The 25,099-nt window shown below is 40.8% G+C and overlaps 1 protein-coding gene across 3 annotated transcripts in view; it reads left to right on the top strand.

Moving 5' to 3' along the window:
- LOC124291134 overlaps window positions 1-25,099 on the top strand; it is a 118,041-nt gene that overhangs the window by 29,551 nt on the left and 63,391 nt on the right. The window contains exons 1-4 of one of the 3 annotated variants that reach the window (XM_046728044.1): window positions 1,210-1,315; window positions 11,960-13,817; window positions 16,041-16,334; window positions 23,828-23,975. In XM_046728044.1, coding sequence (XP_046584000.1) covers window positions 12,312-13,817; window positions 16,041-16,334; window positions 23,828-23,975 — 1,948 coding nt within the window. In that variant the 5' untranslated portion in view covers window positions 1,210-1,315; window positions 11,960-12,311. Of the gene's footprint in view, window positions 1-1,209; window positions 1,365-11,959; window positions 13,818-16,040; window positions 16,335-23,827; window positions 23,976-25,099 lie in introns of those variants that run through there. The other 2 variants (XM_046728046.1, XM_046728045.1) reach the window with 2 other exon arrangements.

Here is a 25,099-nt window from a genome sequence, read left to right as displayed (position 1 = left end):
CACTCACTCACTCACTCACTCACTCACTCACTCACTCACTCACTCACTCACTCACTCACTCACTCACTCACTCACTCACTCACTCACTCACTCACTCACTCACTCACTCACTCACTCACTCACTCACTCACTCACTCACTCACTCACTCACTCACTCACTCACTCACTCACTCACTCACTCACTCACTCACTCACTCACTCACTCACTCACTCACTCACTCACTCACTCACTCACTCACTCACTCACTCACTCACTCACTCACTCACTCACTCACTCACTCACTCACTCACTCACTCACTCACTCACTCACTCACTCACTCACTCACTCACTCACTCACTCACTCACTCACTCACTCACTCACTCACTCACTCACTCACTCACTCACTCACTCACTCACTCACTCACTCACTCACTCACTCACTCACTCACTCACTCACTCACTCACTCACTCACTCACTCACTCACTCACTCACTCACTCACTCACTCACTCACTCACTCACTCACTCACTCACTCACTCACTCACTCACTCACTCACTCACTCACTCACTCACTCACTCACTCACTCACTCACTCACTCACTCACTCACTCACTCACTCACTCACTCACTCACTCACTCACTCACTCACTCACTCACTCACTCAATAATCGAATCTGGACCAGACAATCGTGCTTTACATACAGGACAGAGGAGGATAGCTACTGATTGAATAGAAAAGTTTTTAATTTCTGGCGGAAGATGTCAAAGATTTCAGAGGATCCAGAGGATCCCAAAGACCTACATTACTCAAAACTTTCTACTCATAATGAATAAGAATTCATGATATGGTTCAAATAGGGAAAACCTCCTCATTGCTTCAAATTGTGCTTCCGTTCATTCAGCTTAGGTTAGAATGTCATACAGAGAACAGTGTAGACGTATACCCCATACACTATTAACTGCCTCTTTAAAGTGATATATCGTGATCTGCCTTGTCAATATGACCATTCGTCTTTATAGTTGTACACACATACAAATGTCGTATGTCAAATAAATCTGTATGTCATGGATTGATAATTTGCTTATGCTGAATTGAATTCCTTCACAGGTTTAGGAAATTGAAATCCTGTTTACCTGGTAGGTATGTAAAGGTTTAGTGCACACTTTTCATTGAAAAATGTCAGTGTTGGGTAGGTGCCAGATCAACTTGACTGACTGGTTGTACACTTGGGAAAGACGGTATAAATACACATGACCGGCTTGAGAGTACGAGGGTGGAACGGTATGGATTGTTGGATACTTACAGTTGATTAACATTAGAAATTGTCGTTAAGTAGGTATTTCTGATTGTCTTTGTGAAGATGGGATCATGTTTGAGTTAGGTGAGTATGTTTGATGGGCTTGATTAATACTGACAGGATGGTTTGATATTCAGACACCACCAGTGTGATGGTGAAAAACCTTGAAGCCTTAGGGTGGGCACCCGTGTATCTGGGTTAGAATTTATCTTCTGTAACCCATGCTTGTCGTAAGAGGCGACTAACGGGATCGGGTGGTCAGGTTAGCTGACTGGGTTGACACATGTCATCGTATCCCAATTGCGTAGATCGATGTTCATGCTGTTGATCCCTGGATTGTCTGGTCCAGATCCGATTATTTGCAGACCGGCGCATATATAGCTGGAATATTTTGAGAGTTGCGTAAAACTAAACTCAGTGTCACTTACTCATTTACTCACCTGTGAGAGAGGTTTTATGCCACTTTTAGTTTTAGCAATATTCCAGCAATATTCCAGCAATATCATGGTGGTGGACACGGTGGTGGTTCACACATTGCACTTATGTGGGGAATTGAACCTGGGTCTTCGGTGTGACAACCGAATGCTTTAACCACTAGGCTACCCCACCACCCCGAGTGCTTTAGACACCTGCGACACCTGTGCCACTTGTGTTGGTGTGACTTCACATGTCCAAGTAGGCCTGATGGGTTCAGTGTTGCCAAATCCCTCTAAAGACCTGGGTCTGGTTCCCAATGATACAAAGTTTGGTCTTAAATGGCATATGATAGTTTGGATGGAACATTGCTGAAAGGAGAGTAGAATCCTCCTCACCTGCAGACTTCACTAAGGAGTTGTGGGACGATCAGGTAGCCTAGTGTTATGCTGAAGCCCATGTGTGTCAAGTGTCAAGCCCATTTCTGGTGTTTCCTGACATGGTGTAAAGATCAGCTCGCTCACTCACTCACCCGCTCAAACCCACCCACTCGCTCACCCACTCACCCACCCACTCACTCACTCGTTCACTCAGTCGCTCACCCACTCACCCACCCACTCACTCACTCACTCAAAAACACCCACCTGCTCTCTCGCTCACCTCACCTGCTCAACCACCCGCTCACTCACTCATGACACCTGAAATGGGAATTGAACCAAGGTCTGTAGCTTGACAAAGCAACCTGCTGTCCATCAGGCCACCCCTCCCAATCTTCACCCATCAGTTTTAGAAGCATGATCGGCCTGCTGTGACCAGTCATCCTTACAGATATCTGTTTGTCATCTTGGAAGCAGTCTACCATACCATGTTTGTAAATAATTAACAGCAACAAGCCTGTTTGAAGACGTTGCTGCTGTATCTGTTGTGATCCATAACCTCTATCCTGCTTCGACCGCCTCCGTGGTGTAGTGGTTAGAGCGTCCGCCCGGAGAGCGGAAAGTCACGGGTTCGATCCCTGACCGCGTCATACCAAAAGACGTTAAAATATGGTATTTGTTGGTCCCTGCCTGGCGCGCTCGGCATTTATGGGTACAACAAGGACTGGTCGACTCGGAGTCAGTATAATGTGTCTGAGTGGGGTATTCATGCTTCACTGCGGCATGGTATCTCAGTTGGCTAGCATTATAAAACCAGCTTAAGTCTGGGCTAGTACAAGCAGCCGCACATACACATACACAAGCATGCACATCGTCATATGAGCGAAATATTCTCAAGCACGATGTTAAACCCAATTTCACCTCACCTATCCCGCTTCAACCGAGTGTGCAGGGAGTAGTGTTTCCCCTCTCAGGTGGAAGAGTTCCTTTTCACCCAGCCCTAAATGATATATATGTATATTCAGAGCCTTAGCTTTAGTCTACTGAAGGTGAAGCTTGGTTAGTCTGTCATACCGACCCTAAAACAAACATATCCAAGAAAGCCCATGCAAGTATAGATTTCCACAGTTTCAGTCTCAGGGCTCCTTTTCATTATATTTTATGTTTTTTATTATGAATCGTTTTTCTGTAAAACATGTTCATTTCAGAGACTACTTTTTACTGTTAGTCTAAGCTTGGTGTGCTAGTGCATCAGTAGAGTAAAGTAATGTGTTTTTCAGTGTCAAGTCTGACCTTGAAGATCCGTGTTAGAATCGGTCTTCAGTAACCCATGCTTGTCGTAAGAGGCGACTAACGGGATCGGGTGGTCAGGCTCACTGACTTGGTTGACACATGTCATCGGTTCCCAATTGCGCAGATCGATGCTCATACTGTTGATCATTGGATTGTCTGATCCAGACTTGATTATTTACAGACCGCCACCATATAGCTGGAATATTGCTGAATGCGGCGTTAACAACAAACTGACAGTATCAAGTCTACAGGCCCAAGTGCAGCATAAATGTATTTTATACAAAGTGGTAGTACATAACAAGAGGCAGGTACCCGTGAAGATCTGTGTTAGAATATTGATCATCAGCAACCCATGCTTGTCGTAAGCGGTGACTAACGGGATCGGGTGGTCAGACTCGCTGACTTGATTGACACATGTCATCAGTTCCCAATTGCGCAGATCGATGCTCATGCTGTTGGTCACTGGATTGTCTAGTCCCGACTTGATTATTTACAGACCGCCGCCATATAGAAGGAATATTGCTCAGTGCGAGTAAAACTAAACTCACTCACTCACTAACAAGAGGCAGGAGGTGCAGTTAATGCACAATTAGAATCCTAATAAGGAATGTAACATATGTTATATTTGGGATTACACTTTCTTAGTAAAGTACAGATTCTAGTCCGTTTTGGGTTGAGTCCCATCCGGGATTCGAACCCACACCCTCAGAGTCAGGCACCTAATCGCCAGCACACAAAGTCAGACGCCTAACCCGCTCAGCCACCGCGGCTTCCACATATACGTACGTTACATTTGACCACTTTCTAAAATGGCATTGTGTATTCCTAATAAGGAAGACTACAAACAGAGGCATCTTTAATATATTACTCACATAATTATAAGGTTTCAGTGTCAGAAGTTTGAAGTAATCTTTCAAGATACTGAGTCTAATATGTTGTGACAGCCTGTTCTCCTGAACCATGTCCTCTTTAGATCTTTGTGGGCAGAAGAAGGTGAATCAGCAGGTCTTGCTTCATCTCGGGTGATGGGGTAGCTCTGTGGTTAAAGCTAATGATTGCTAGCCCCAAACCCATTCAAGATGTCAAGATTTCGGGTGCTGCCTTCGCTCGTCACGCCGAAGACCCGGGTTCGATTCCCCACATGGGTACAATGTGTTAAGCCCATTTCTGGTGTTCCCTGCCATGATATTACTGGAATACTGCTAAAAGCAGCGTAAAACCAAACTCACTCACTCACTCTGTTGCTGCCTGTTGTGATGTTGCTGGAATATTTCAAAAAGTGGTGTAAAACCCGACTCACACACTCCAAGATGAAACAGGACCTCATTATGGGACTACCTGCATCTTCCTTGAGTGTTTTCTGAGGCGGTGGGGTTGCGGTGGTTAGAGAGTCCACTTGTCACGCTGAAGACCCAGGTTCGATTCCCCACATGGGTACAATGTGTGAAGCCCATTTCTGGTGTCCTCCAATGTCATATTGCTTGAATATTGCTAAAAGCAGCATAAAACCCAACTCTCCCTCCCAATGTGTGTGGCCTCAGTCAGATAGGTGGGCAATGGTAGGGGGACTTATTGGTTAAAGCATTTGTGTACCATGTTCCCATGTGTCCTCCCCACCCTATCCACACATAGATCGTGAAAAGCCCATTTCTGCTGACTCCTATTGTGATGGACGGTGGGGTAGCCTAGTGGTTAAAGCGTTGGCTCATCACGCAGAAGACCTGGGTTCGATTCTCCACATGAGTACAATGTGTGAAGCCCATTTCTGGTGTTGTGCCGCCATGATATTGCTGGAATATTGTTAAAAGCGTGATAAAACCATACTCCCTCGCTCCCTTCCCAGATGTGATATTGAGGCATGAAAATCCTGTCATGTAAGCTGTGTATGGTCAGCTCCAGAACGATCTCCAGTACACTCCTACAATGAGCTTGTTACAATCGAAATCTGCTTCTTGCATGTACAATAATGTAAATTACCCCTGTCTGGAGAATGGCACTTCATTAAGCCTATTATGGCAATGTTGAACTTGACCATGTCCAGCTGACATAAGGTGATGGATGGTGTATAGTTTGTAGAGAGTGCTAACAGTTGAAGCTGACCGGACAAGAAGGTACCTGTCTGTGTGAGGAGTTACTGGCACCCCTTTGTCTTGGGACAGTTACAAGGTCATCATTAGGGGTCACTATAGGCATCAGGGGGCGGTGGGGTAGCCTAGTGGTTACACATTCGCTCGTCACGCCAAAGACCCGGGTTCGAGTCCCCACATGGGTACAATTTGTGAAGCCCATTTCTGGTGTCCCCCGCCGTGATATTGCTGGAATATTGCTAAAAGCGGCGTAAAACCATACTCACTCACTCACTCACTACAGGCATCATTATAGTGATCATAACCATAGGCACAAGAGTTGCTGAAGTTAAACATGCTGATATGATCATAGATCATTTGTAGTACGGGGAGGTGGGGTAGCCTAGTGGTGAAAACTTTCACTCGTCACGCCGAAGACCTGGGTTTGATTCCACACATAGGTACAATGTCATGTATCCCCCGCCGTGATATTGCTGGAATATTGCTAAAAGCGGTGTAAAACCATACTAACTCACTCCTTTATAGTAGATCAGGTAATAGATAAATACAATCTGTATCGATCCATGTACAGTTCTAGTTCAACACAGTTCAAGTGTGTCAGGCTTTGGACAATTCTAGATCAACAGCCAATTGACGGTTCCAGTGCATCAGGCCAAACACAGTTCAAGTGTGTCATGCTTTGGACAGTTCTAGATCAACAGCCAGTTGACTGTTCCAGTTTATCAGTCCATACACAGTTCAAGCAGGCTTGGAACAGTTCCAGTTCAACAGACAATGGACAGAATCAGTGCCCCAGGTCATGCACTGTTTCACTCCATCAAAGCATCGAAGCGTGGACTGTTCCAGAGTCCCCAGCTGGTCGTCAAAGAACCAAATAGATCAGGGCATCGGGCTTGACGACCTGGTTGGTTGGATACCCTGACAAAAATACAGGAGGGCAAATACTATCAGTCTCTGGTGCTTTTAATAGGCTACTGTCATACACGTAAAATGGTGCAAAGTGTGGCCTTAAACATCAAAGTAAACAGCCATCACAACAACTAAACCCTGACAACACCACAGCCACAAACTATAAAGGTAATGGGCTATAAGTGATTACTGCCTTGTGTTTATTCCATACCATTTCAACAAAGTAATTAGTTCATTTCCATCCGTTCTTGACATGGTTTGCCCAGTAAATCAGATCAGATCAGATCAGATCAGATCACCTGGAAGGTGCATGTAGACCATCATCAATCCAAGTATCTTTGAAGATCAAAGGAGCACCTGTCAATAATGTCGCAGTTTCTCTGAGGCCGTTTATTCTTATTATAACATAAGGCCACAGCGACCCTAATTCAGTCGCTTCCCATGCCATTAACACAGACTAGGGCTGTTGACATATTGTGGTATATAAATACATAGCATTCCTCCTACAAAGGTATGGGCTTCAGCTGCCTGATCAGCCAGTTGATTGACAGATATTGACCAGAATGCATGATCTGGACAATCTGCTGTTGGATGGCCAGGGTGGGGCTCGTGGTGATATCGATTACGTGAAATTGACGACTTGTGGGAAAGTGATGAATGTGATTGATTCTGTTATTGACAAGGGTAGGTTTATATTTCATTATTGACACGGGTGGTATATTTGTTGTTTACATGGGGTGGTGTACATTTGCTATTGACCTGTGTTTGTGAGTATATTTAGCTTTTGACATGCAGTGGTGTGTATATTTTGCTAGTGACACGGGTTGGGACTTTGTAATAACGTGGCTGGTATATGTTTTGATACTGACAAAGGTTATTGGAGCTTGTGATGTCCATGTAGGTATATTTAATATTTACAGAAGAAAGGGCATATTCTATTTATAAATATGTTTTGGTAATATTGACATGGGTTTGTGTATTGATTAACTATATTCACCTCCGACTGTATGACAGTTTTGATTGGGCACAATATATGAAATAGCAGTTCTGCTATGTCCATGAAAAGTACGATTTCACTTGGCCTTTGTTCCGTGTTATGTATAATGTGGGTGTCTCATAATGCAGGGGGGTCATCCATGGACCCCAAGACCCACATTATGGCGAGGGATGATGAATATTTTGATAATGACTTGGGTTTGTTATTTTGCTATTGACATTATGAGGTTTGTGGTATACATTTGATATTAACATGGTTTCGTGTCTGTTTATTACATACATGTGTATTTGTGTTTCTATTATACACACTGTTTAGGCCAGACCAATTTTATTTCTTGTTTTACTGATCCGCCGGTCGTATTTTGTCATGAATGAGATACAAAATAAAATTTAATTTTCCCTGCTCAAAAAATAAAATCCTCATGTTTTTATTGGCCAAAATTGTAAACTTACAAAAATAATTTTTTGATTGTTTTTTGCCCCATATAAACTTCATAAATTGCCAAAAATAAAATACTTTTAGTATTTAAAAGGAAAATTATTTTGACTAGTGATTTTTGTTTTTTATTTTTTCCCCTCCTGCCTTTAGGTTTCTGAGGACAAAAATCTATAAAACAAGAAATAAAATTGGTCTGGCCTTAGTGTAAATTTAGATAGTGATGCATGAACAATAACCCACATGGGTACTATGTGTGAGGCCCATTAGGTGTCCTCCACCATGATATTGGTGAAATGTTACTAAAAGCGCCGTAAAACCATACTCTCTCACTACAAGATTCATCATAACTTCTTTGAGTAGCATTTAGAAGCTGGTATGATGAACAAGAACAATTTTTTATGGATAGACAACTTCTTAATTGCAATGGATGCGACGTTCACTTGCTTGATAATGGTGTTAGCACCGACACTGAAACGTTGCATGCATCCCTCACTCCTGTTCAAGATTCATCATGTTAACATGCTTGAAACTTGCAAATCTTTAGCAGCCATTTACAGAGTAAATTGGGTTGTGTGCTCGGTGAGTGAGTGAGTGGGTTGGGTAATAATACTGCTTATATGTTGCTGTGAAGTTAAATGTTGGATGAATATACATGTCCATAAAGGGATGTGGGTCTCAGATGTTTACCAGGGCCGATGTGTGGCCGAGTGGTTAAAGCGTTTGTCCATCTTGCTGAAGACCCGTGTTTGATTCCCCACATGGGTACAATATGTCAAGCCCATTTCTGGTGTCCCCTGCTGTGAGGTGAAATTGGATTTAACGTCGTGCTTGAGAATATTTCGCTCATATGACGACGTGCATGCGTGTGTGTGTGTATGTGCGGCTGCTTGTACTAGCCCAGACTTAAGCTGGTTTTATAGTGCTAGCCCACTGAGATACCATGCCACAGTGAAGCATGGATACCCCACTCAGACACATTATACTGACTCCGAGCCGACCAGTCCTTGTTGTACCCATTATTGCCGAGCGCCAGTCAGGGACCAACAAGTACCATATTTTAACGTCTTTTGGTATGACACGGTCGGGGATCGAACCCGCGACCTTCCGCTCTCCGGGCGGACGCTCTAACCACTACACCATGGAGGCGGTCATGTCCCCTGCTGTGATATTGCTGGCAGCATAAAACCATACTCACTCACTCACTCAGATATTTATCACTGTCTGAAACCCACAAGCAAGGGAATTATAGATTTGGTGTTAAACAATTGCATGGTAGGCTTTCTCCAGTTGACATGTTGGTACCAAACACACTGTAGCACATACAAATTGGTACTGCTTATTGTGAAGTAAACATGACATCAACATACTAGTGAGTGAGTGAGTATGGTTCTAAGCCTCTTTTAGCAATATTCCAGCAATATCACGGTGGGGGACACCAGATATGGGCTTCACACATTGTACCTATGTGGGGAATCAAACCCGGGTCTTAAGCATGACCGGCTAACGCTTTAACCACTAGGCTTACAATTCTCCGCGTACCAACACACAATAGCAAATATGACTTGCTACTGCTTAGTGTGAAGTGAATATGAGTGAGTGAGTGAGTGGGTTTTGTTATACGTCAGTTTCAGCAATATTCCAGCAATATCACAGCAGGGACACCAGAAATTGGCTTCACACATTGTACCCATGTTGGGAATCAAACCCGGGTCTTCAGCATGACCGGTTAACGCTTTAACCACTAGCCTACCCAAAGCCCCTCAACATACCAACACACATTAGGACATATTACTAGGTACTTAGTGTGAAGTGAATTGCATGATTGATTGCTAAGTACAAGAAATGTACGTTCCAACACTCAGAAGTCACACAGAGTTTAGAGACCCAACATTAGATTAAGATCAGCAGATCAAATGTGTGCCAGTAGACATAAATCTTGTATATTTGCCAAGAATGGCCACGGATAAATTGACCACAACTTAACACGCTACTGGACAAAGCTACCAGTATTTGGTAGCCATACTGATGACTGGTATGATTGTGTGTACAATAACTGTACTTATACGTAGGGGTGAAACGGTATACCGCGGTATTAGTAGAACCTTGGTATTTCCCCTTCGGTTCGGTATACTGTAATCCTAGCCACAAATGTGGTATTTTTGGTTTTTGTAACGTCCTTTTATCAACCTTCATAAACTTTTTCTAAAATGTCTAGGAAATCATTTTGTCAAAATCTGTGGATTTCTTTGCTTGACGGCCACTATTTTCCTGGAAGTAAGTTCTCATATCCTGAACCAAAATGGACCGAACCGAAGGCCTTGTACCGCAGTGTGTATCGTACCGTGGTAAGAAGCGTACCGTTTCACCCCTAGTTATGAGCTCAGTGCCCATTGAAACTGGACAGATCTGGAGATCTTTTTTATTAAGTACATTGGTGTGTGACTTAGGCATAGTCAATTTGTATTTTCTTTTAAAGCAGTTGATTAACCTTAATGATCAGTGGTATGTTCTGAAAGTCAGCATCATGTTTTTTCAGAAAATAATGGGAGACTGCAGTTGGAGATTTTTAATATATTTTTTCTTAAAGGTCAATGGACATTTTTCTGTGATTTTAAAACTTAATGCTCATGACCAGTTGTATGATGGTAGAAAGTAGCCCAGATTAAAGTTAGTAGGTTGGTAGGTAGGTTGGTTGGTTGGTTGGTTGGTTGGATGGTAGGTAGGTAGGTAGGTAGGTTGGTTGGTTGGTTGGTTGGTAGGTAGGTAGGTAGGTAGGTTGGTTGGTTGGTTGGTAGGTAGGTAGGTAGGTAGGTAGGTTGGTTGGTTGGTTGGTTGGTACGTAGGTAGGTTGGATGGTAGGCTGGTTGGTTGGTTGGATGGTAGGTTGGTTGGTTGGTTGGTAGGTTGGATGGTAGGTTGTTTGGTTGTTTAATGGAACAGTAAGCAATATTCCAGCTGTACGGCGGCGGTCTGTGAATAAAAGAGTCTGGACCAGACAATCCAGTGATCGACAGCATGAACATCCATCTACGCAATTGGGATGAGATGACATGAGTCAACCAAGTCAGCGAGCCTGACCACCCAATCCCATTAGTAGCCTTTTACGACAAGCACGGGTTGCTGACGATCAATTCTGACCGGATTCAGATTGAAGAGATTTTTAAAGGGTATACTTCTGGTTCATGATACCCGGAATAATGATATGCCAGGGTCAGTGTCTATTTGAAGTGTTTGTTAAACATTTAGAAGTCAAAAGAACATGGATTCATGCATAAACATATTGGCATGATTGTACAAAGTCGACTTTCTTACTCATTTTTTACCTGTTGAAGGGGCAAGAAATAGCCTTGACATGTCCGCACAAGCAATAAAAAGTTTTTAACCATAAAACGTGTTATGTATTCAGGCTCAGTGTTGCTCAGATAGGAGCATGTGTCAAGTGTTAAGTTGCTTAAATGCACTTGTTTTTCACATCTATTTGTTAAAAATACAAAATATGCTGAAACATGGTTTCTTTGTGGTGTTACTTGTGAAAATCATTTGATTGATACAACAAGAAAACACAAGTACTTTCGGCAGATCATGAAATTAAAAATCTGAAATTATAAATAATAATTATAACTCATAGGTCAGCCAATTTGTATAGTAATACCGGGGTCATAGGTTGGCTATTTGTCATTTTACTGTATGTGTTTCTTTGTCATGAGGGGTGGTGGGGTAGCCTAGTGGTTAAAGCGTTCGTTCATCAAGCCGAAGAGCCAGGTTTGATTCCCCACATGGGCACAATGTGTGAAGCCAATTTCAAGTGTCCCCAGCCGTGATATTGCTGGAATATTGCTAAAAGCGAAGTAAAACTAAACTCACTCACTCACTCACTCACTCACTCACTCACTCACTCACTCACTCACTCACTCACTCACTCACTCACTCACTCACTCATAAGTGGAACCTGCGATCACAGGTTTGAATCTCAGATTTCACCTTTTTGTTTCTTGGTTTCTAAGGCACTAAATATGTCTTGTGGGTTTCACCGATGTGGTAACTGTCTAAGGCCTGCTTTACATCTCACTTTCAAACTGACATGCCATGATACAACTGAAATACTTATCCAGAGGACTTCACACCAAAACATACTCACTCATTGTCATGTACCATATGTTTCAGATGGGGAAGATCTTACTGGAGCGTTGACCACCTGAAGCCTCAGAATCTGCTGGAAGAAGATGGGTTAAATGTGTGGGCACAGTCACTGAATCGCAGCTCATTCCAGCTCACTGCCATAAAATATGGCTGTGAATGACAAACAATACCTGTTCAACAGAAAGTTTCCAAAACAGAAAATCCAAAAGACTTGAAAAGTCGTCATCTTTGAATCACCGAACAATTGCAGTAATGGTTTAAGTTTTACCAAGTATTTGAATGTTCCGTCCAAGATTATTCCGTCCATAGAGCCAGATTGTACTTCCTAGTCTTTGACCTTTTGACCTTCTGTGATAAGTAAACCCTAATCCTGGAAATGGATTCAAAATCAAGTTCAAGAGAAGTACCCCAAAATCCATCAACAACAACATCCGAAAAGATGTTGTCCAAATCCCTGTCCTTGGAGTCTTCCATTCCAAGTAGGGAAAAGCCTTTTCTTAAACGTGGAGATGCTGTGTATGCTTCTGATTCGGAAGATGAAATCAGCGAGGAAAACTTACCTGATCCAAAGTTGTTGTTTCGGAGGAACAGTGATGTGAGAAAATGTGTCAGTGTTCGGAAACCTTTACGGAATGATTCCAAAAATGCTCCTCAAAACAGAGAAGCTTTTAGGAGACAGAGAAGGTTTTCAACTCCAAACAACTCCTTTGATTTAAACAAATCCTTCAATTTTGGGTCTGAATATTCTAAAGACAAATCGGAAAGTGCTAAAGGTGTTCCATGGGCAACTGAGGGCAAAACTCTCAGTCCACGAGGAGAGAAACAGGAAGATGTGAAAAAGAGACATGTGTCTACAAATTCCGTTGTGACAGTTAAACAGAACAAAGACACTGTACCAGGAAGGACGGTGCCAGTAGGGCCGGCGCCAGACTCTCCAAGAGACCATGTGAAAAGTGTGGAAATTCCTATGTCTCCTAACCAGGTTGAAAATGGTAAAAGAATGTCCCGAGTTGAAGTGCTTCTGAGTAACAGCTTATTTAAGAAACATTTATCAAATCATGCTGATATTTTACAAAAACATACCTTGTCGTCAAGGCAATATGGTTTGCGAAAGACAGTATCGAACATTGATATTTCTTGTTTGGAACTTGGCCAGTCTGTTGTGTCCAATGTTAACAATCAAATTCAGGATTCTGGAAAATCTGAATCAGGAAAGGAGAGCACAGATTCAAAAAATGATGTCAATTCACCAAGTGCTGTTATCTCACGGCGATTGACAAAACAAATGCGAAGGACATCTATGTCTAGTCTAGACATTTCTACGATTGGAGATTTTCTCAGTTTATCACAGCCAAATTTCAAAGAAGGTCCCAGTAAGAGGAAAAAAGTTAACATCCCAACGTTTGAAGAATTTCGTAAACTTCGGAGCTTTGTCTCCAATAATCGGCGAGGAAGTGCGCAAATATCCGAGCCACAAAACCCCATGTCTTCCATGACTGGTGATGATGTTTCTGGTGCTGACAGTGTACGAGGGTTGGATACGATAACAGAGGACGACCCGTCTGAACAAGAGCTAGACCAGAACAGGTCTGTGTCAAATCTTGCCAAAACTTTAGCTCAATTCAAACTGAATAAAAGTGTGCCAGTTGCTGTAAGTACTGACAGTTGTGAAAAACATATGGAAGGGAAAGTGTCCCAAAGTGATATGAGCTGTGATACAAGGACTTCGAGAGACGAGAGAGATTTGACAGAAGAGTCTGTGAAATCTCAGGTACTTGTTTCATCAGGGATGCCATCTTGTGCAATACAGGGAGGTAACTCTGGTGCTACTAACCTGATGGATACCCAGGATGTGCAATTGGATGAAGATGTCTTTTTGGAGGTGAGATGAATTACAATATCCTTGCTCATTAAGGCTTTTGGGGGTGGTGAAGTAGCCTAGTTGTTAGTGTTAGCTTGTCATGCCGAAGTCTCGGGTTCGATTCTACACATGGAAGCAATGTGTCAAGCCCATTTCTGGTGTCCCACACCATGATATTGCTGGAATATTGCTAAAAGCAATGTAGATCTAAACTCATTAATTCTTTAAAGTTTTGGATGAATTTTGTTATTATATTCTGAAATATTGCAAGTATTTCCAAACTTGAAGTCTAATAGCATTATGTTGAATTAGCAATCACTGTCATTCTTTGTCAAAAATATAATTCAATGTAACAGTTTGCTGCTGTGAATGATATAAATGCCATGGAATTTTTAAGCTAAATATATTTTCTTTGGCTTACCAGAGCATTTTTTCAGGCTGGTAATCTCAGTTTGAGATAAACAATGGTGAAGTTTCACCTATTAACATAAAACTGATTCTGAGGTGACTTATTTAACTAAATCACCTGAGCATGGTGAGATAAAATGTTTTTACATCAATTTGTTGCATGCAGTGATAAAATCTTCCCAATTTGCCTGCCAAGGGCACATGATATGGAACACTGTCCACTGAAACACTGATGAACCATTGCCTGGATGTCAGGATGAACAGTTTGGGAGGAGGTTTTGGAGAAACTTATTTCTTTAATGCTTGTTTCCAAAATGTTCGTGATTTACTTCAAAACTGTGAATAAACAATTTGAAGAATGCGAGCATAATCTTTTTTCTTGTAATCATGAATTGTTTTTGTACTATCAAGATCATGAAAATTTGAATTTTGTACATTTGCTTACAAGACACTTGGCTGTTTGAGAGGATTAGTTGAATTTCCTCCTATAGTTCTTAGTAATGTGTCTAGTTATATAGGTATTATTTTAAAATGTGATGAATAAATTAATCTATACTAGAAGCTGACTATAAATATGATATTTATGTAGTACATTTATAAATCATAATTATCATGATGAGATACAAGATACTTAACATGCTTAAGCCATAAACTGTTCCATATGTTTCATGTATCATGCTTCTGCCTTGGAGGCTAACCACATTGTAAATTTATACTTAAGTCACAATAAGTGTATTGCAAAGCAGTGATGCTGTATCAACATTGTATTCTCAAAGAGTCGTTCAGGGTCAGTGGCAGAATACTTACTGAATACTGACTGAAGCAGTCATAAAATCACTATCTGCTTTCACTATCTGTTTTCACTATCTGCCCAACTTAAAATCATTGATGATGTGTCAAAACTATATTGCAAAAACATTGTTGTTATGTAATGCAAAAAAAAAATATTTTCTGATTAGTTCCCCATTATGTCAGTTCTGTGTTATTTATCCAGGGGAGGGGGGGGTCATTGATTTTGTACATGACATGCATGAGGGGTCACTTACTTTGTACATAAATTTTAGGGGGGTGGGGGTCATTCACATTGTGCATGCCTCTCCATAAAAATCATCATCAACCCCCCCAGCCATAATTATGAACGGTCCCTTGCAATCAATTAATTAACCTTTTGCCAGTCTTCAAGGAAGTGTCTTTTTGCAATAAGAATTATCCTTGACATGATTTATTTTAAATTCTTGTCCCTGGTTTATGTAATTCTTGGGTATGGTAGTTTGTGGATAGAAATGGTTGTCTGTAAAATAGTCTATGGATTTCTCATTTTTGTTTCTTTTTATTCATTTCAATGGATAAAGGGTGCTTTGCAGTATATAAAATAACATATCTTAAAGAAAACAATGGCTATATAGTCTGGTCAACAGCAGTACTAATGTGTCTTCATTATTCTGTGTACAGTAGACTTCTTGAAATCCATTAAGGGTAGACTGGGTCAGCTGGGTAGTGTAATGGTTAAAGCCTTCACTCACCACACCAAAGATTGAGTTCAATTCCCCAAATGATTACAATGTGTTGAGCTATATAACGGTACATTCAAACTTCTGACTTCCATTCCAGACTTCGCTTTGAAAATTATTTTGACAAAGTTTTAGATTTAAAATTTGAAATCTGAAGAAAATAACATGGAATGTCAAACAGATGGCCTTGACTCTTAGATTGGCCGCACTTCCCATGGGCTATACAATGTATTTTGTTCTCATTAAAGCCAAAGATAGATTATTTTGACAGAATCAGTCATTTCATACACTCAAAAGATTCAGGTGTCTTTGCATTGTTTTACAGAACACAGATGCAATAGACTCTGCCAGATTATGTGACCTTGCAGAGTCATATTCAAGGAAACAGCAGTCACAAGCAAAGAAGCAGTCACAAGCAAAGAAGCAGTCACAAGAAGGGAAACAATCTCAGAAGGAGGCACACGTCAGGGAGAACCTACACTCAGGGCTACAGTCAGATTCAAGGGAACAGTCACAATCTGGGCCACAGTCACGCGAGGATGTTGCACAGTCACATGACATCATATTAGCCAATAAGGATGTGAGGAGTAAAGTCAAGCCAGAAAGACTCACAGAAAATGTAAGTAGCACAATGCCATGAAATACTGTGTCATCTATTTGCTTATAGGGTCAAGAAGTCCTAAGTACTCTGTGCTAGTTGGTAGAAGGTCAGATGGTTGCAGTATCTGTCATGGCTGATGTGTCATAGGGCTCCGAAACAGGGCATCTTTCATTGATCATCATCTCAACCGTGGTTTGTCTGGGCCAGACTTGATTGTTGATTAAAGACCCTGGGCCCCTATTCTCGAAAGGATCATAGCCCTAAGATATCCTAACTTTGATCCTAGGGTCTAGGATAGGTGTCCTACCTTATTCTCGAAAAGTATCCTAGTGCTAGGATATCCTAACTTAGGACAAATACTAGGATAGGTTCTGACTTGTCCTAAGTCTATCTTTGTGGAAGTCAACATTGTGTGGTTCTTGTTTTCAACAATTTTGTTGTTGTTAAACAAAATAGCTCGCCTAAATGACATTTGAATTTACAACAATTTCACCGTTTTCAAGCTTTTTACTTCGATTTCTAGTCTTACCATTTATCTTGTAAACGAGATTGTAGTTACCCTTATATATATGTGCTTTTTATGGAATGAATCATGGGTAATATTTAGGGGAATCCCCAACTGAATGAATGTTTTTCTATCTCACCTACTGAAGAGCTCGCTATCCCAGCTAGCTCAAGTTAGGACAGGGATAGGATCGTTTCGAGAATGGGTCTTATCCTAACAGTAGGATGTCCTAACTCCTGTCCTAACTAGTTAGGATCTGTCTTAGCTGGGACACTTTCGAGAATAGGTACACTGGTGTAACTGAAATATTGTTGTGTGTGGTGTGGAACACCACTCTCACTCAGCCATCTGCAGGCACCCCTTCTTCGAGGGGCGGTGGGGTGCTTCGTGGTTAATGCGTTCTCTCGTAGGGGTGGGCGATAATACCGGTTAACCAGTATATTGCAATTTGAACTTCACAATACGATAAACGAACCGGTTCTCCCGATACAATCGGTAATTTTCATCATTTAGTCAAAACTACTAATACCATTTCTATTTCCTTGATATTATTATACATTAATAGTCTTGAGAATGTTTATTGGTCATATAATTGCATTTGCGTGACTTTTAAACAATTTAAATAATGAAATAGATTGGTACCGGCACTCGTAAGGATAAACAAACCAAAATGGCGGATGCCACTGCAGATGCTTTTTTTCGAGTTCCAAACTTTAGAGCGAAGTCTTCAATTTGGAAACATTTTCAATTGATCTCTTGTAGAATCACATCAGAGTCCTGACAGTGGCCAGTGGCATCGTTTCAAAAGAAACTTTCATTACCTTAACCCATGTGTTACACTTTCACAATATATTGCAATACATATTGCAATACGCCAACACATATCGTAATACATCGCAATACGAACATTTCGGCAATACCCAACCCTATTCTCTCGTCACACCGAAGTCCCGCGTTCGATTCTCCACATGGGCTCAATGTTTGAAGCCCATTTCTGGTGTCCCCTTCTGTGAAATTGCAGGAATATTTCTAAAAAGCAGCATAGAACTAAATTCACTCACTCTCACCTTCTTCGAAAGACTAATTACTGCTGTGTTATTTTGGCAGGATACAATCATACCCCAGTGGTATGTTTCTTCAATAGAATGTAGGGTCATATTTCACAATTTGTTGGAGTTCAATGAATTGAACTGATTTTCTTATCTTGACATAATGCTTTGAGTAGGGGAACTGAACTGGGAACCCAGACAGTATATCCAGATTTTCAGTTTGTAGCTGTTGTATCCGTTGTCCCAAAGATTACTCCCAAGCTTATAGGGAGTATTGTGTACACATCAGGTCTGTTTTCTAAGGAACTGTTGCTGAGGCTCTGTGTTCCTAGAACCAGTGCCAGATATGTACAGAGGTTTGAAGTTTGTATCTTTAATCTGTGAACAGGGTGGTGGGGTAGTGGTTAAAGCGTCAGCTCATCACACCAAAGACCTGGGTTCCATTCCCCACATTAATACAAAGCGGATTTCTAGTGTTCTGAAGCAGTGTTATATGTTACTGCACACATGACAGTGCCTCATAATTAAGCTATCTGTGAACAAAAGTTTTCCCTTGTATAGAGTGCCCTTAAATGTTTCAGGGTCGGTGGGGCCTAGTGGTTAAAGCGTTTGCTTGTCACGCTGAAGACCCGGGTTCGATTCCCCACATGGGTACAATGTTTAAAGCCCATTTCTGGTGTCCCCCGCTGTGATATTGTTGGAATATTGCTAAAAGCGACATAAGACTAAACTCATTCACTAACTTAAAATGTTTCAAATGATCCTAGGATGGATTTTGGACTGAGAAATTGAAGAAACAGGGGTATGGTGCTGTTTGTATGGTCAATGTGAAAAGGAAGGAACTTCATCCATCATGATGCCTGATGGGGATTCAGTAGAAGAATAGATCCTGTGTACTGCATGCATGATGCAGGAGGATTTGTTGACTGTGTGACACTTCCTGGTTGTCCGATAGCTGATAACTGCTCTTCAACAACCCATGCTTGTTGTAAGAGGTGACTCATGAACTGGATCAGGTGGTCAGGCTCGCTGGCTTGGTTGATACATCATTGTCATTGTTTCCCAATTGCGTAGAACGATGCTCATGATTTTGATCACTGGATTGTCTGGTCAGACTTGATTATCTACAGACTGCTGCCACATAGCTGGAATATTGCTGAGGGTGTCATTAAACAAAACAACAAACAAAAACAACATAATTATAACTGGACATTACTTATTCAAAGAATTTTTCTGTTCCTGTTTTTGCTTGGATGAAACCACTCCATTTAGAGTCTCTAGAGTGAGTTGGGTTTTACGTTGCTTTTAGCAATATTCCAGCAATATCATGGTGAGGGACACCAGAAATGGGCTTCACACATTGTACCCATATGGGAATTCGAAACCGAGTCTTCGGCGTGACGAGCCAATGCTTTAACCACTTGGATACCTAACTGCACCGACTCCATTTAGAACTTAGTTTGGAAATATGTTTGTAGTTTCATTCATGTTAATCTGAGGTCAGGTAAACAATTTCTAATATCTAAGTCCCTCTAAATGCAGCGTTGTCACGATATGGCTGAAATATTGCCGATGTGACGTTAAATAATAACTCACTCACTCTAAATGCAGCATGTTATATCAGGAGAATGCATGTAAGATTGAAGGATCAGCAGAAAAACGTTGGGTGATCAAGATATCAAGATCATATTTTTTTATCATTCAGAAGTACAGCTTTAATGTTTTGAGGAGTGGTCTGTTTTGTGGAACAAGTACTCATAAGCTTTACTTCAGGTTATTAAGCTTTTACAAACATTGACAGTTTCGTGAACATTTTAAGACAGGTCTTGGGCCGTCTTGGGGATTAATGATAGAAGGATTGTTGTGTTGGTGGGAATAATGTCATTGTTTCATAAAGTGCATTTGTGCAGACAAATGGATGTCAGGAACACGATCTGGTGACTTGGCTGTCTCAAGTGTTGATCCTGTGACACAGTGTCACGGATTATTGTATGAATCTGTTCCGACAGTCGGCTAGGGCGGACAGTGACATCAGGTCACCTGACACCTGCACGTGGGACAGGGAATGTGGCTGTTATGTCACAACCCTCGCACCACTGACGCAAGACCGTCATGTTCAATAAACATTACTGTAGGTTTTGTGGGCAGTGAACAATTCCACATCAGACGTCACTGGCTGGGTGTAATTATTGATGTTTCGCAATTTACAGTCGATTTTGTTGGACAAGATAAATAATAAGGTTTTGAGCAGTTTGCCCTGTTTTTTGCTTTTTGAACCTGTTGAAAGGGTGTATTAATTGTTTTTGTAATGTGACCTTTGTAGGATGTTTGTCTGGAAATTGTCTGGAGTTTTTCTGTCGCTGATGGTGTAGGCGATGTTTTAGCACATTGGGCTGTTAACTTCCCTTATCTGCTAAGGGTCTTTGATGGGTACATGTGTACCTATGCACAGGTTGGATTAAAATGGATTAAGTGTAGCACTTGATACAGGACATCAGTACCTGTAACTCTACATCTTTCTCTCCTCCAGTATGTGGTTCGGATGGTGGGATAGCACTGCTATAGAAGTTTTTGCTGTGTCTAAGAACCTGTGAAGGTCTGGGTTAGAATATTGATCTTCAGTAACCCATGCTTGTTGTAAGAGGCAACTAACGGGATCAGATGGTCAGACTCAGTGACTTGGTAGACATATGTCATCGGTTCCCAATTACGCAGATCGATTCTCATGCTGTTGATCACTGGATTGTCTGGTCGAGACTGGATTATTTACAGACCGCCGCCATATAGCTGGAATATTGCTGAGTGCAGCGTAAAAGTAAACTCACTCACTCACTGAAGAGCTATTGAACAGTTGTAATGCAAGTATTTTTTTTTTTCATTTAAATCTTTTATTTCCCATTTCCATGTTACAAGGGGCGGTGGGGTAGCCTAGTGGGTAAAGCGTTCGCTCGTCACGTCGAAGGCCCGTGTTCGATTCCTCACATGGGTAAAATGTGTGAAGCCCATTTCGTGTCCCCCGTGATATTGCTGGAATATTGCTAAAGCGGTGTAAAATCAAACTCACTCACTCACTCCATGTTACAAATACAGGATCGCTTGTCCAATAAGCGTTTGAAAGAAATATCATGTACAGTTTATGTTCTACATTTACATTTCACTGCAGAATTGTTACAGATGTCGTGTACATTGCATAAAATACAATGTGTAATGCAAGTATTGTTTGATGGTGATACTTACACTCGATTACCATTGCTTCAATCAAGGATTAACTAGACTTAAATTTACATATTATTTAATTAAAGCGTAACCTGATCCTCGCAGTAACAATTGTTATGACATGCACAGATGTAGTCAATAGTTCTAAACGTGTGACGAATTGTCGTGACACGCCAAGATGAAGCATATAGTCACATGTGACATTTGTCATGACATGCCTGATAAAGTGTATAGTCACATGTGACAATTCTAATGACATGCCCTGATGAAGTCAATTGACCTGAGTGACAATTATCGCGACACACAGTCTGATGGTTAAGTTATAAACACTACATATAATATAAAGCCATACTAAGTTATTTGGTGGCCTATTTAATAGTAGTGGTCCGATTAATTGAAATAATCGAAGATTGGTCGCAGTGACTAAACGACCAAGCAATCGATCATGTTTTCTCATAATCGAACACAAACAATTCTGGAACACTTGTTTTCATTAACAGTAATTTTCACTAGGTTGGTTTTGTCTGTTACATTTCATAAGCACTACAAGCTCGTTCCAAGTCATGATTGAATTTATCTTAAAGACTCTAAGAAATTCATGTTCCTAACATACTAGTCATCCTTTAAAGATGTGAAATTTTGCCAAAACCCCAAAGAACTACATGTTTTTTTCCGTATTTTTTTGTGTATTAACAAATTTCATAAATGGCGCTAACCAATTATTTTCGATGATTGATCGGTTGTAATGAACCAATCATCAATTATGAGATTTTAACCAATTCCCAACACTACTATTTAATCACCGTCCCATCAATAATGATTTTCAGTTAACACCATACACTGTCTTCTCCTGCGTGATGACAGTCATGTGATGCCAACCCGTTTGTATCTAAAATAGTCGTCCAAGGGTTCACCCGAAGTGGCGTCCTGTTGAGGGTCGATCAGATCGTAACCGAAAGATGTATTTTATCAGAGTACATGATTTTGATAAGATTACATGATGTAAGAAGGTATATACTGTGATATTGATCCAAACTGTAGACTGTAAGTGCGTCATTGATGAACACGAATGTGACTTTCGATATCTTGGATGGAAGCGCATAACCATAAGCCCTGTCAAGTATAATCACGAGCAGACAACGTAAATCTATTGTTACACGAACAGATTCATGTGATCTACACAGCAGATCTGTGGTAATAATGATGGATTCGGTCGGGCTCAGGTGTGTACTGGTGCACTACTATATTTAGCAGTGTACCGATTGATCAGGCACCCATGACCCAGTTGTCTAAGATGGTCCAATACATGCTTGAAAGCTGTGACTTGTTAGCTCTAAAAATGTACCCATGGTTTTTTATAAAGTGGTTAACTTCCGCAACCTGTATTAACTCAGGCTTTCCTCCATCAGTGAGTGTGTGAGTTTAGTTTTACGCTGCTTTTAGCAATATTCCTGCAATAACACGGCGGGGGACACCAGAAATGGGCTTCACACATTGTACCCATGTGGGGAATCGAAGCCGGGTCTTTGGCGTGACGAGGGAACACTTTAACCACTGGACTACCCCACCGCCCCATTAAGAACTTATTTTTAATATAAGTTTGTAGTTTTCAGTTGTGTTAATCTGAGGTCAGGTAAACAATTTCTTAAATATTGTTTTCGACATGACAAGCGAAATCTTCAACCAATAGGCTAACCCATTGCCCCTCATCCCTCATCAAGCTATAATTATGTGATATAAAGGAATGAAAAACTGTTCAAAGCAATATAAAACCAGGTCACTCACTCACCCAATCCCACTTGTAGTTCATGGTGTGGCGGGATAGCCAAGTAGTTAAAGTGAGTGAGTGAGTTTTGTTTTTCGCCGCACTCAGCAATATTCCAGCTATATGGTGGCAGTCTGTAAATAATCGAGTCTGGACCAGACAATCCAGTGATCAATAGCATGAGCATTGATCTATGCAATTGGGATACGTTGACATGTGTCAACCAAGTCAGCGAGCCTGACCACCCAATCCTGTTAGTCGTCTCTTACGACAAACATGGGTTACTGAAGATCAATTCTAACCCGGATCTTCATGGCTACAGTCAGACATAAACTCAATATAGCTCACATTCGTTGGCGCTGATTTATCAATGACCATCACCTGACAACATGTGATGAAGACTTCGTTCATATCAGATTTTGGGTTTGGCATGATAGATATTTCCATGCATTTTGATTGCCTGTATAAATGAATGATTTTTGTGATGAAATATGACCATCCAGATAATTAATGACTAATTAGTTATTAGCAAGATTAGGCAGAACTCTTAGGGTACCTGAGGCTGCTTTTGATATTGTATACCTTACATATACTGACCATATACTTCTAAAGTTTTCCTTTGGTGTAAACTAATGAAAAATAACACAGTTTATTAGTAAATAGCAGCAGTGCTTATCAGGTGACTGAAGAGTTTACTGGTAAATAACCTTCAGTCAATAAATGTTCTTCAGGAAGGTGCAAAACAGTAGAAAAATAAAGGACACTGAAGACATGTAATCAAATTTTGCGATTTAATTTCATTTGGAGTGTTGGTGGATATGAATCAATACTTGATTATTTGAATTTTTCATCCATCATCTAACTTTTAACTGGTCTGTGAAATCCTTACTCTTCTCTTGATGACATGGCCTTTTACAGATAACCTGCATCCCATTTCAGTCAAAAAAAATACTTATTGTCTTCTTCCTGTTTTCAGGTGCAGTCGGTGTTGCGGTCTACTTCTGATGTCTCCATGTTGTCCGAGGGTCACAAGAAGCGGCTGGAGAGAAGACAGCGTCCCTACAAGAGTGAGCCTTTTGCTGATGCCGAAACCTTCGGGAATATGACCCATGGCTACAGACATGGTGAGCTGCAAGCGATGCTTAGGTTAATTTAGTGCCTGCTAGCACCACAACAGTCTTGAGTCATTGTTAAACATGTCCGTGAAGATCTGGGTTAGAATTTGTCTTCAGTAACCCATGTTTGTCGCAAGAGGCGACTAACAGGATCGGGTGGTCTGTCAGGCTTGCTGACTTGGTTGACACGTGTCATCGCATCCCAATTGTGCAGATCGATGCTCATGCGGTTGATCACTGGATTGTCTGGTCCAGACTTGATTATTTACAGACTGATGCCATATAGCTGAAATATTGCTAAGTGTGGCGTTAAACAACAAACAAACAAATATTGCTAAACAGCATTGCTGCAGAATGATTTCAGTATTACAATCCACAATATTTCTGGTGTTATTTTATGACAGAAAAGTGTCCCCATGCTGATTCCAGACCCGTTCTTCAAGCCTTTAAATGAACTTTGCATTGTCTTTGTGCTTAGTTTGTGCAATAATGGCACTACAAATGGGCTGTTGTTATTATTTGATTATTCCAGGAAAGATCTATGCTGGTCTCATGACCATTAATTTGATCACATAATCACATATATTTATGTATTATTTTTCCAACAATGAAGTTCAGTTAATATACTCAAAACTGCAAAATCGATGCAAAATATACTTGTGATGAATCATCCATATTATAATGTCACACAAGTTGGATGGATTTGACATTTACTCTTTTCTCTAAAAGTTTAAATACACTTTTTCTGCCAAACTTATCTTGCCACACATACTTTGAATATTGTTAAGACAAATTTGGTTTTGTGAGTAATAATTTTACATGTAAGTATTTTGAAATGATATTACCAGCTATGATTCAGAATGAAGATCTTTTCTATAAATATTAGCTTCTGAGGTGATGTGGCCATTAAATAATATTTTTTAAGCAGAATTGAATGGAAACTAGATCTGATTTACATATAAGGAATAAATATATGGATGTCATCTCTGTTATGTTTGAGTAACATGCTGTCTGTGAGTATATTCTGACAGATTTGAGAACAACAAATGTATCAAGGTGGCAAAGATGGGCACTCAAGTGAGTGAGTGAGTGAGTTTAGTTTAACGCCACACTCAGCAATGTTCCAGCTATAT

Source organism: Haliotis rubra, unplaced genomic scaffold (genome assembly GCF_003918875.1).
Source record: "Haliotis rubra isolate DU_JTF1 unplaced genomic scaffold, ASM391887v1 Scf483, whole genome shotgun sequence".
Classification (NCBI taxonomy): domain Eukaryota; kingdom Metazoa; phylum Mollusca; class Gastropoda; order Lepetellida; family Haliotidae; genus Haliotis; species Haliotis rubra.
This window is presented reverse-complemented; position numbering and strand designations above follow the sequence as displayed.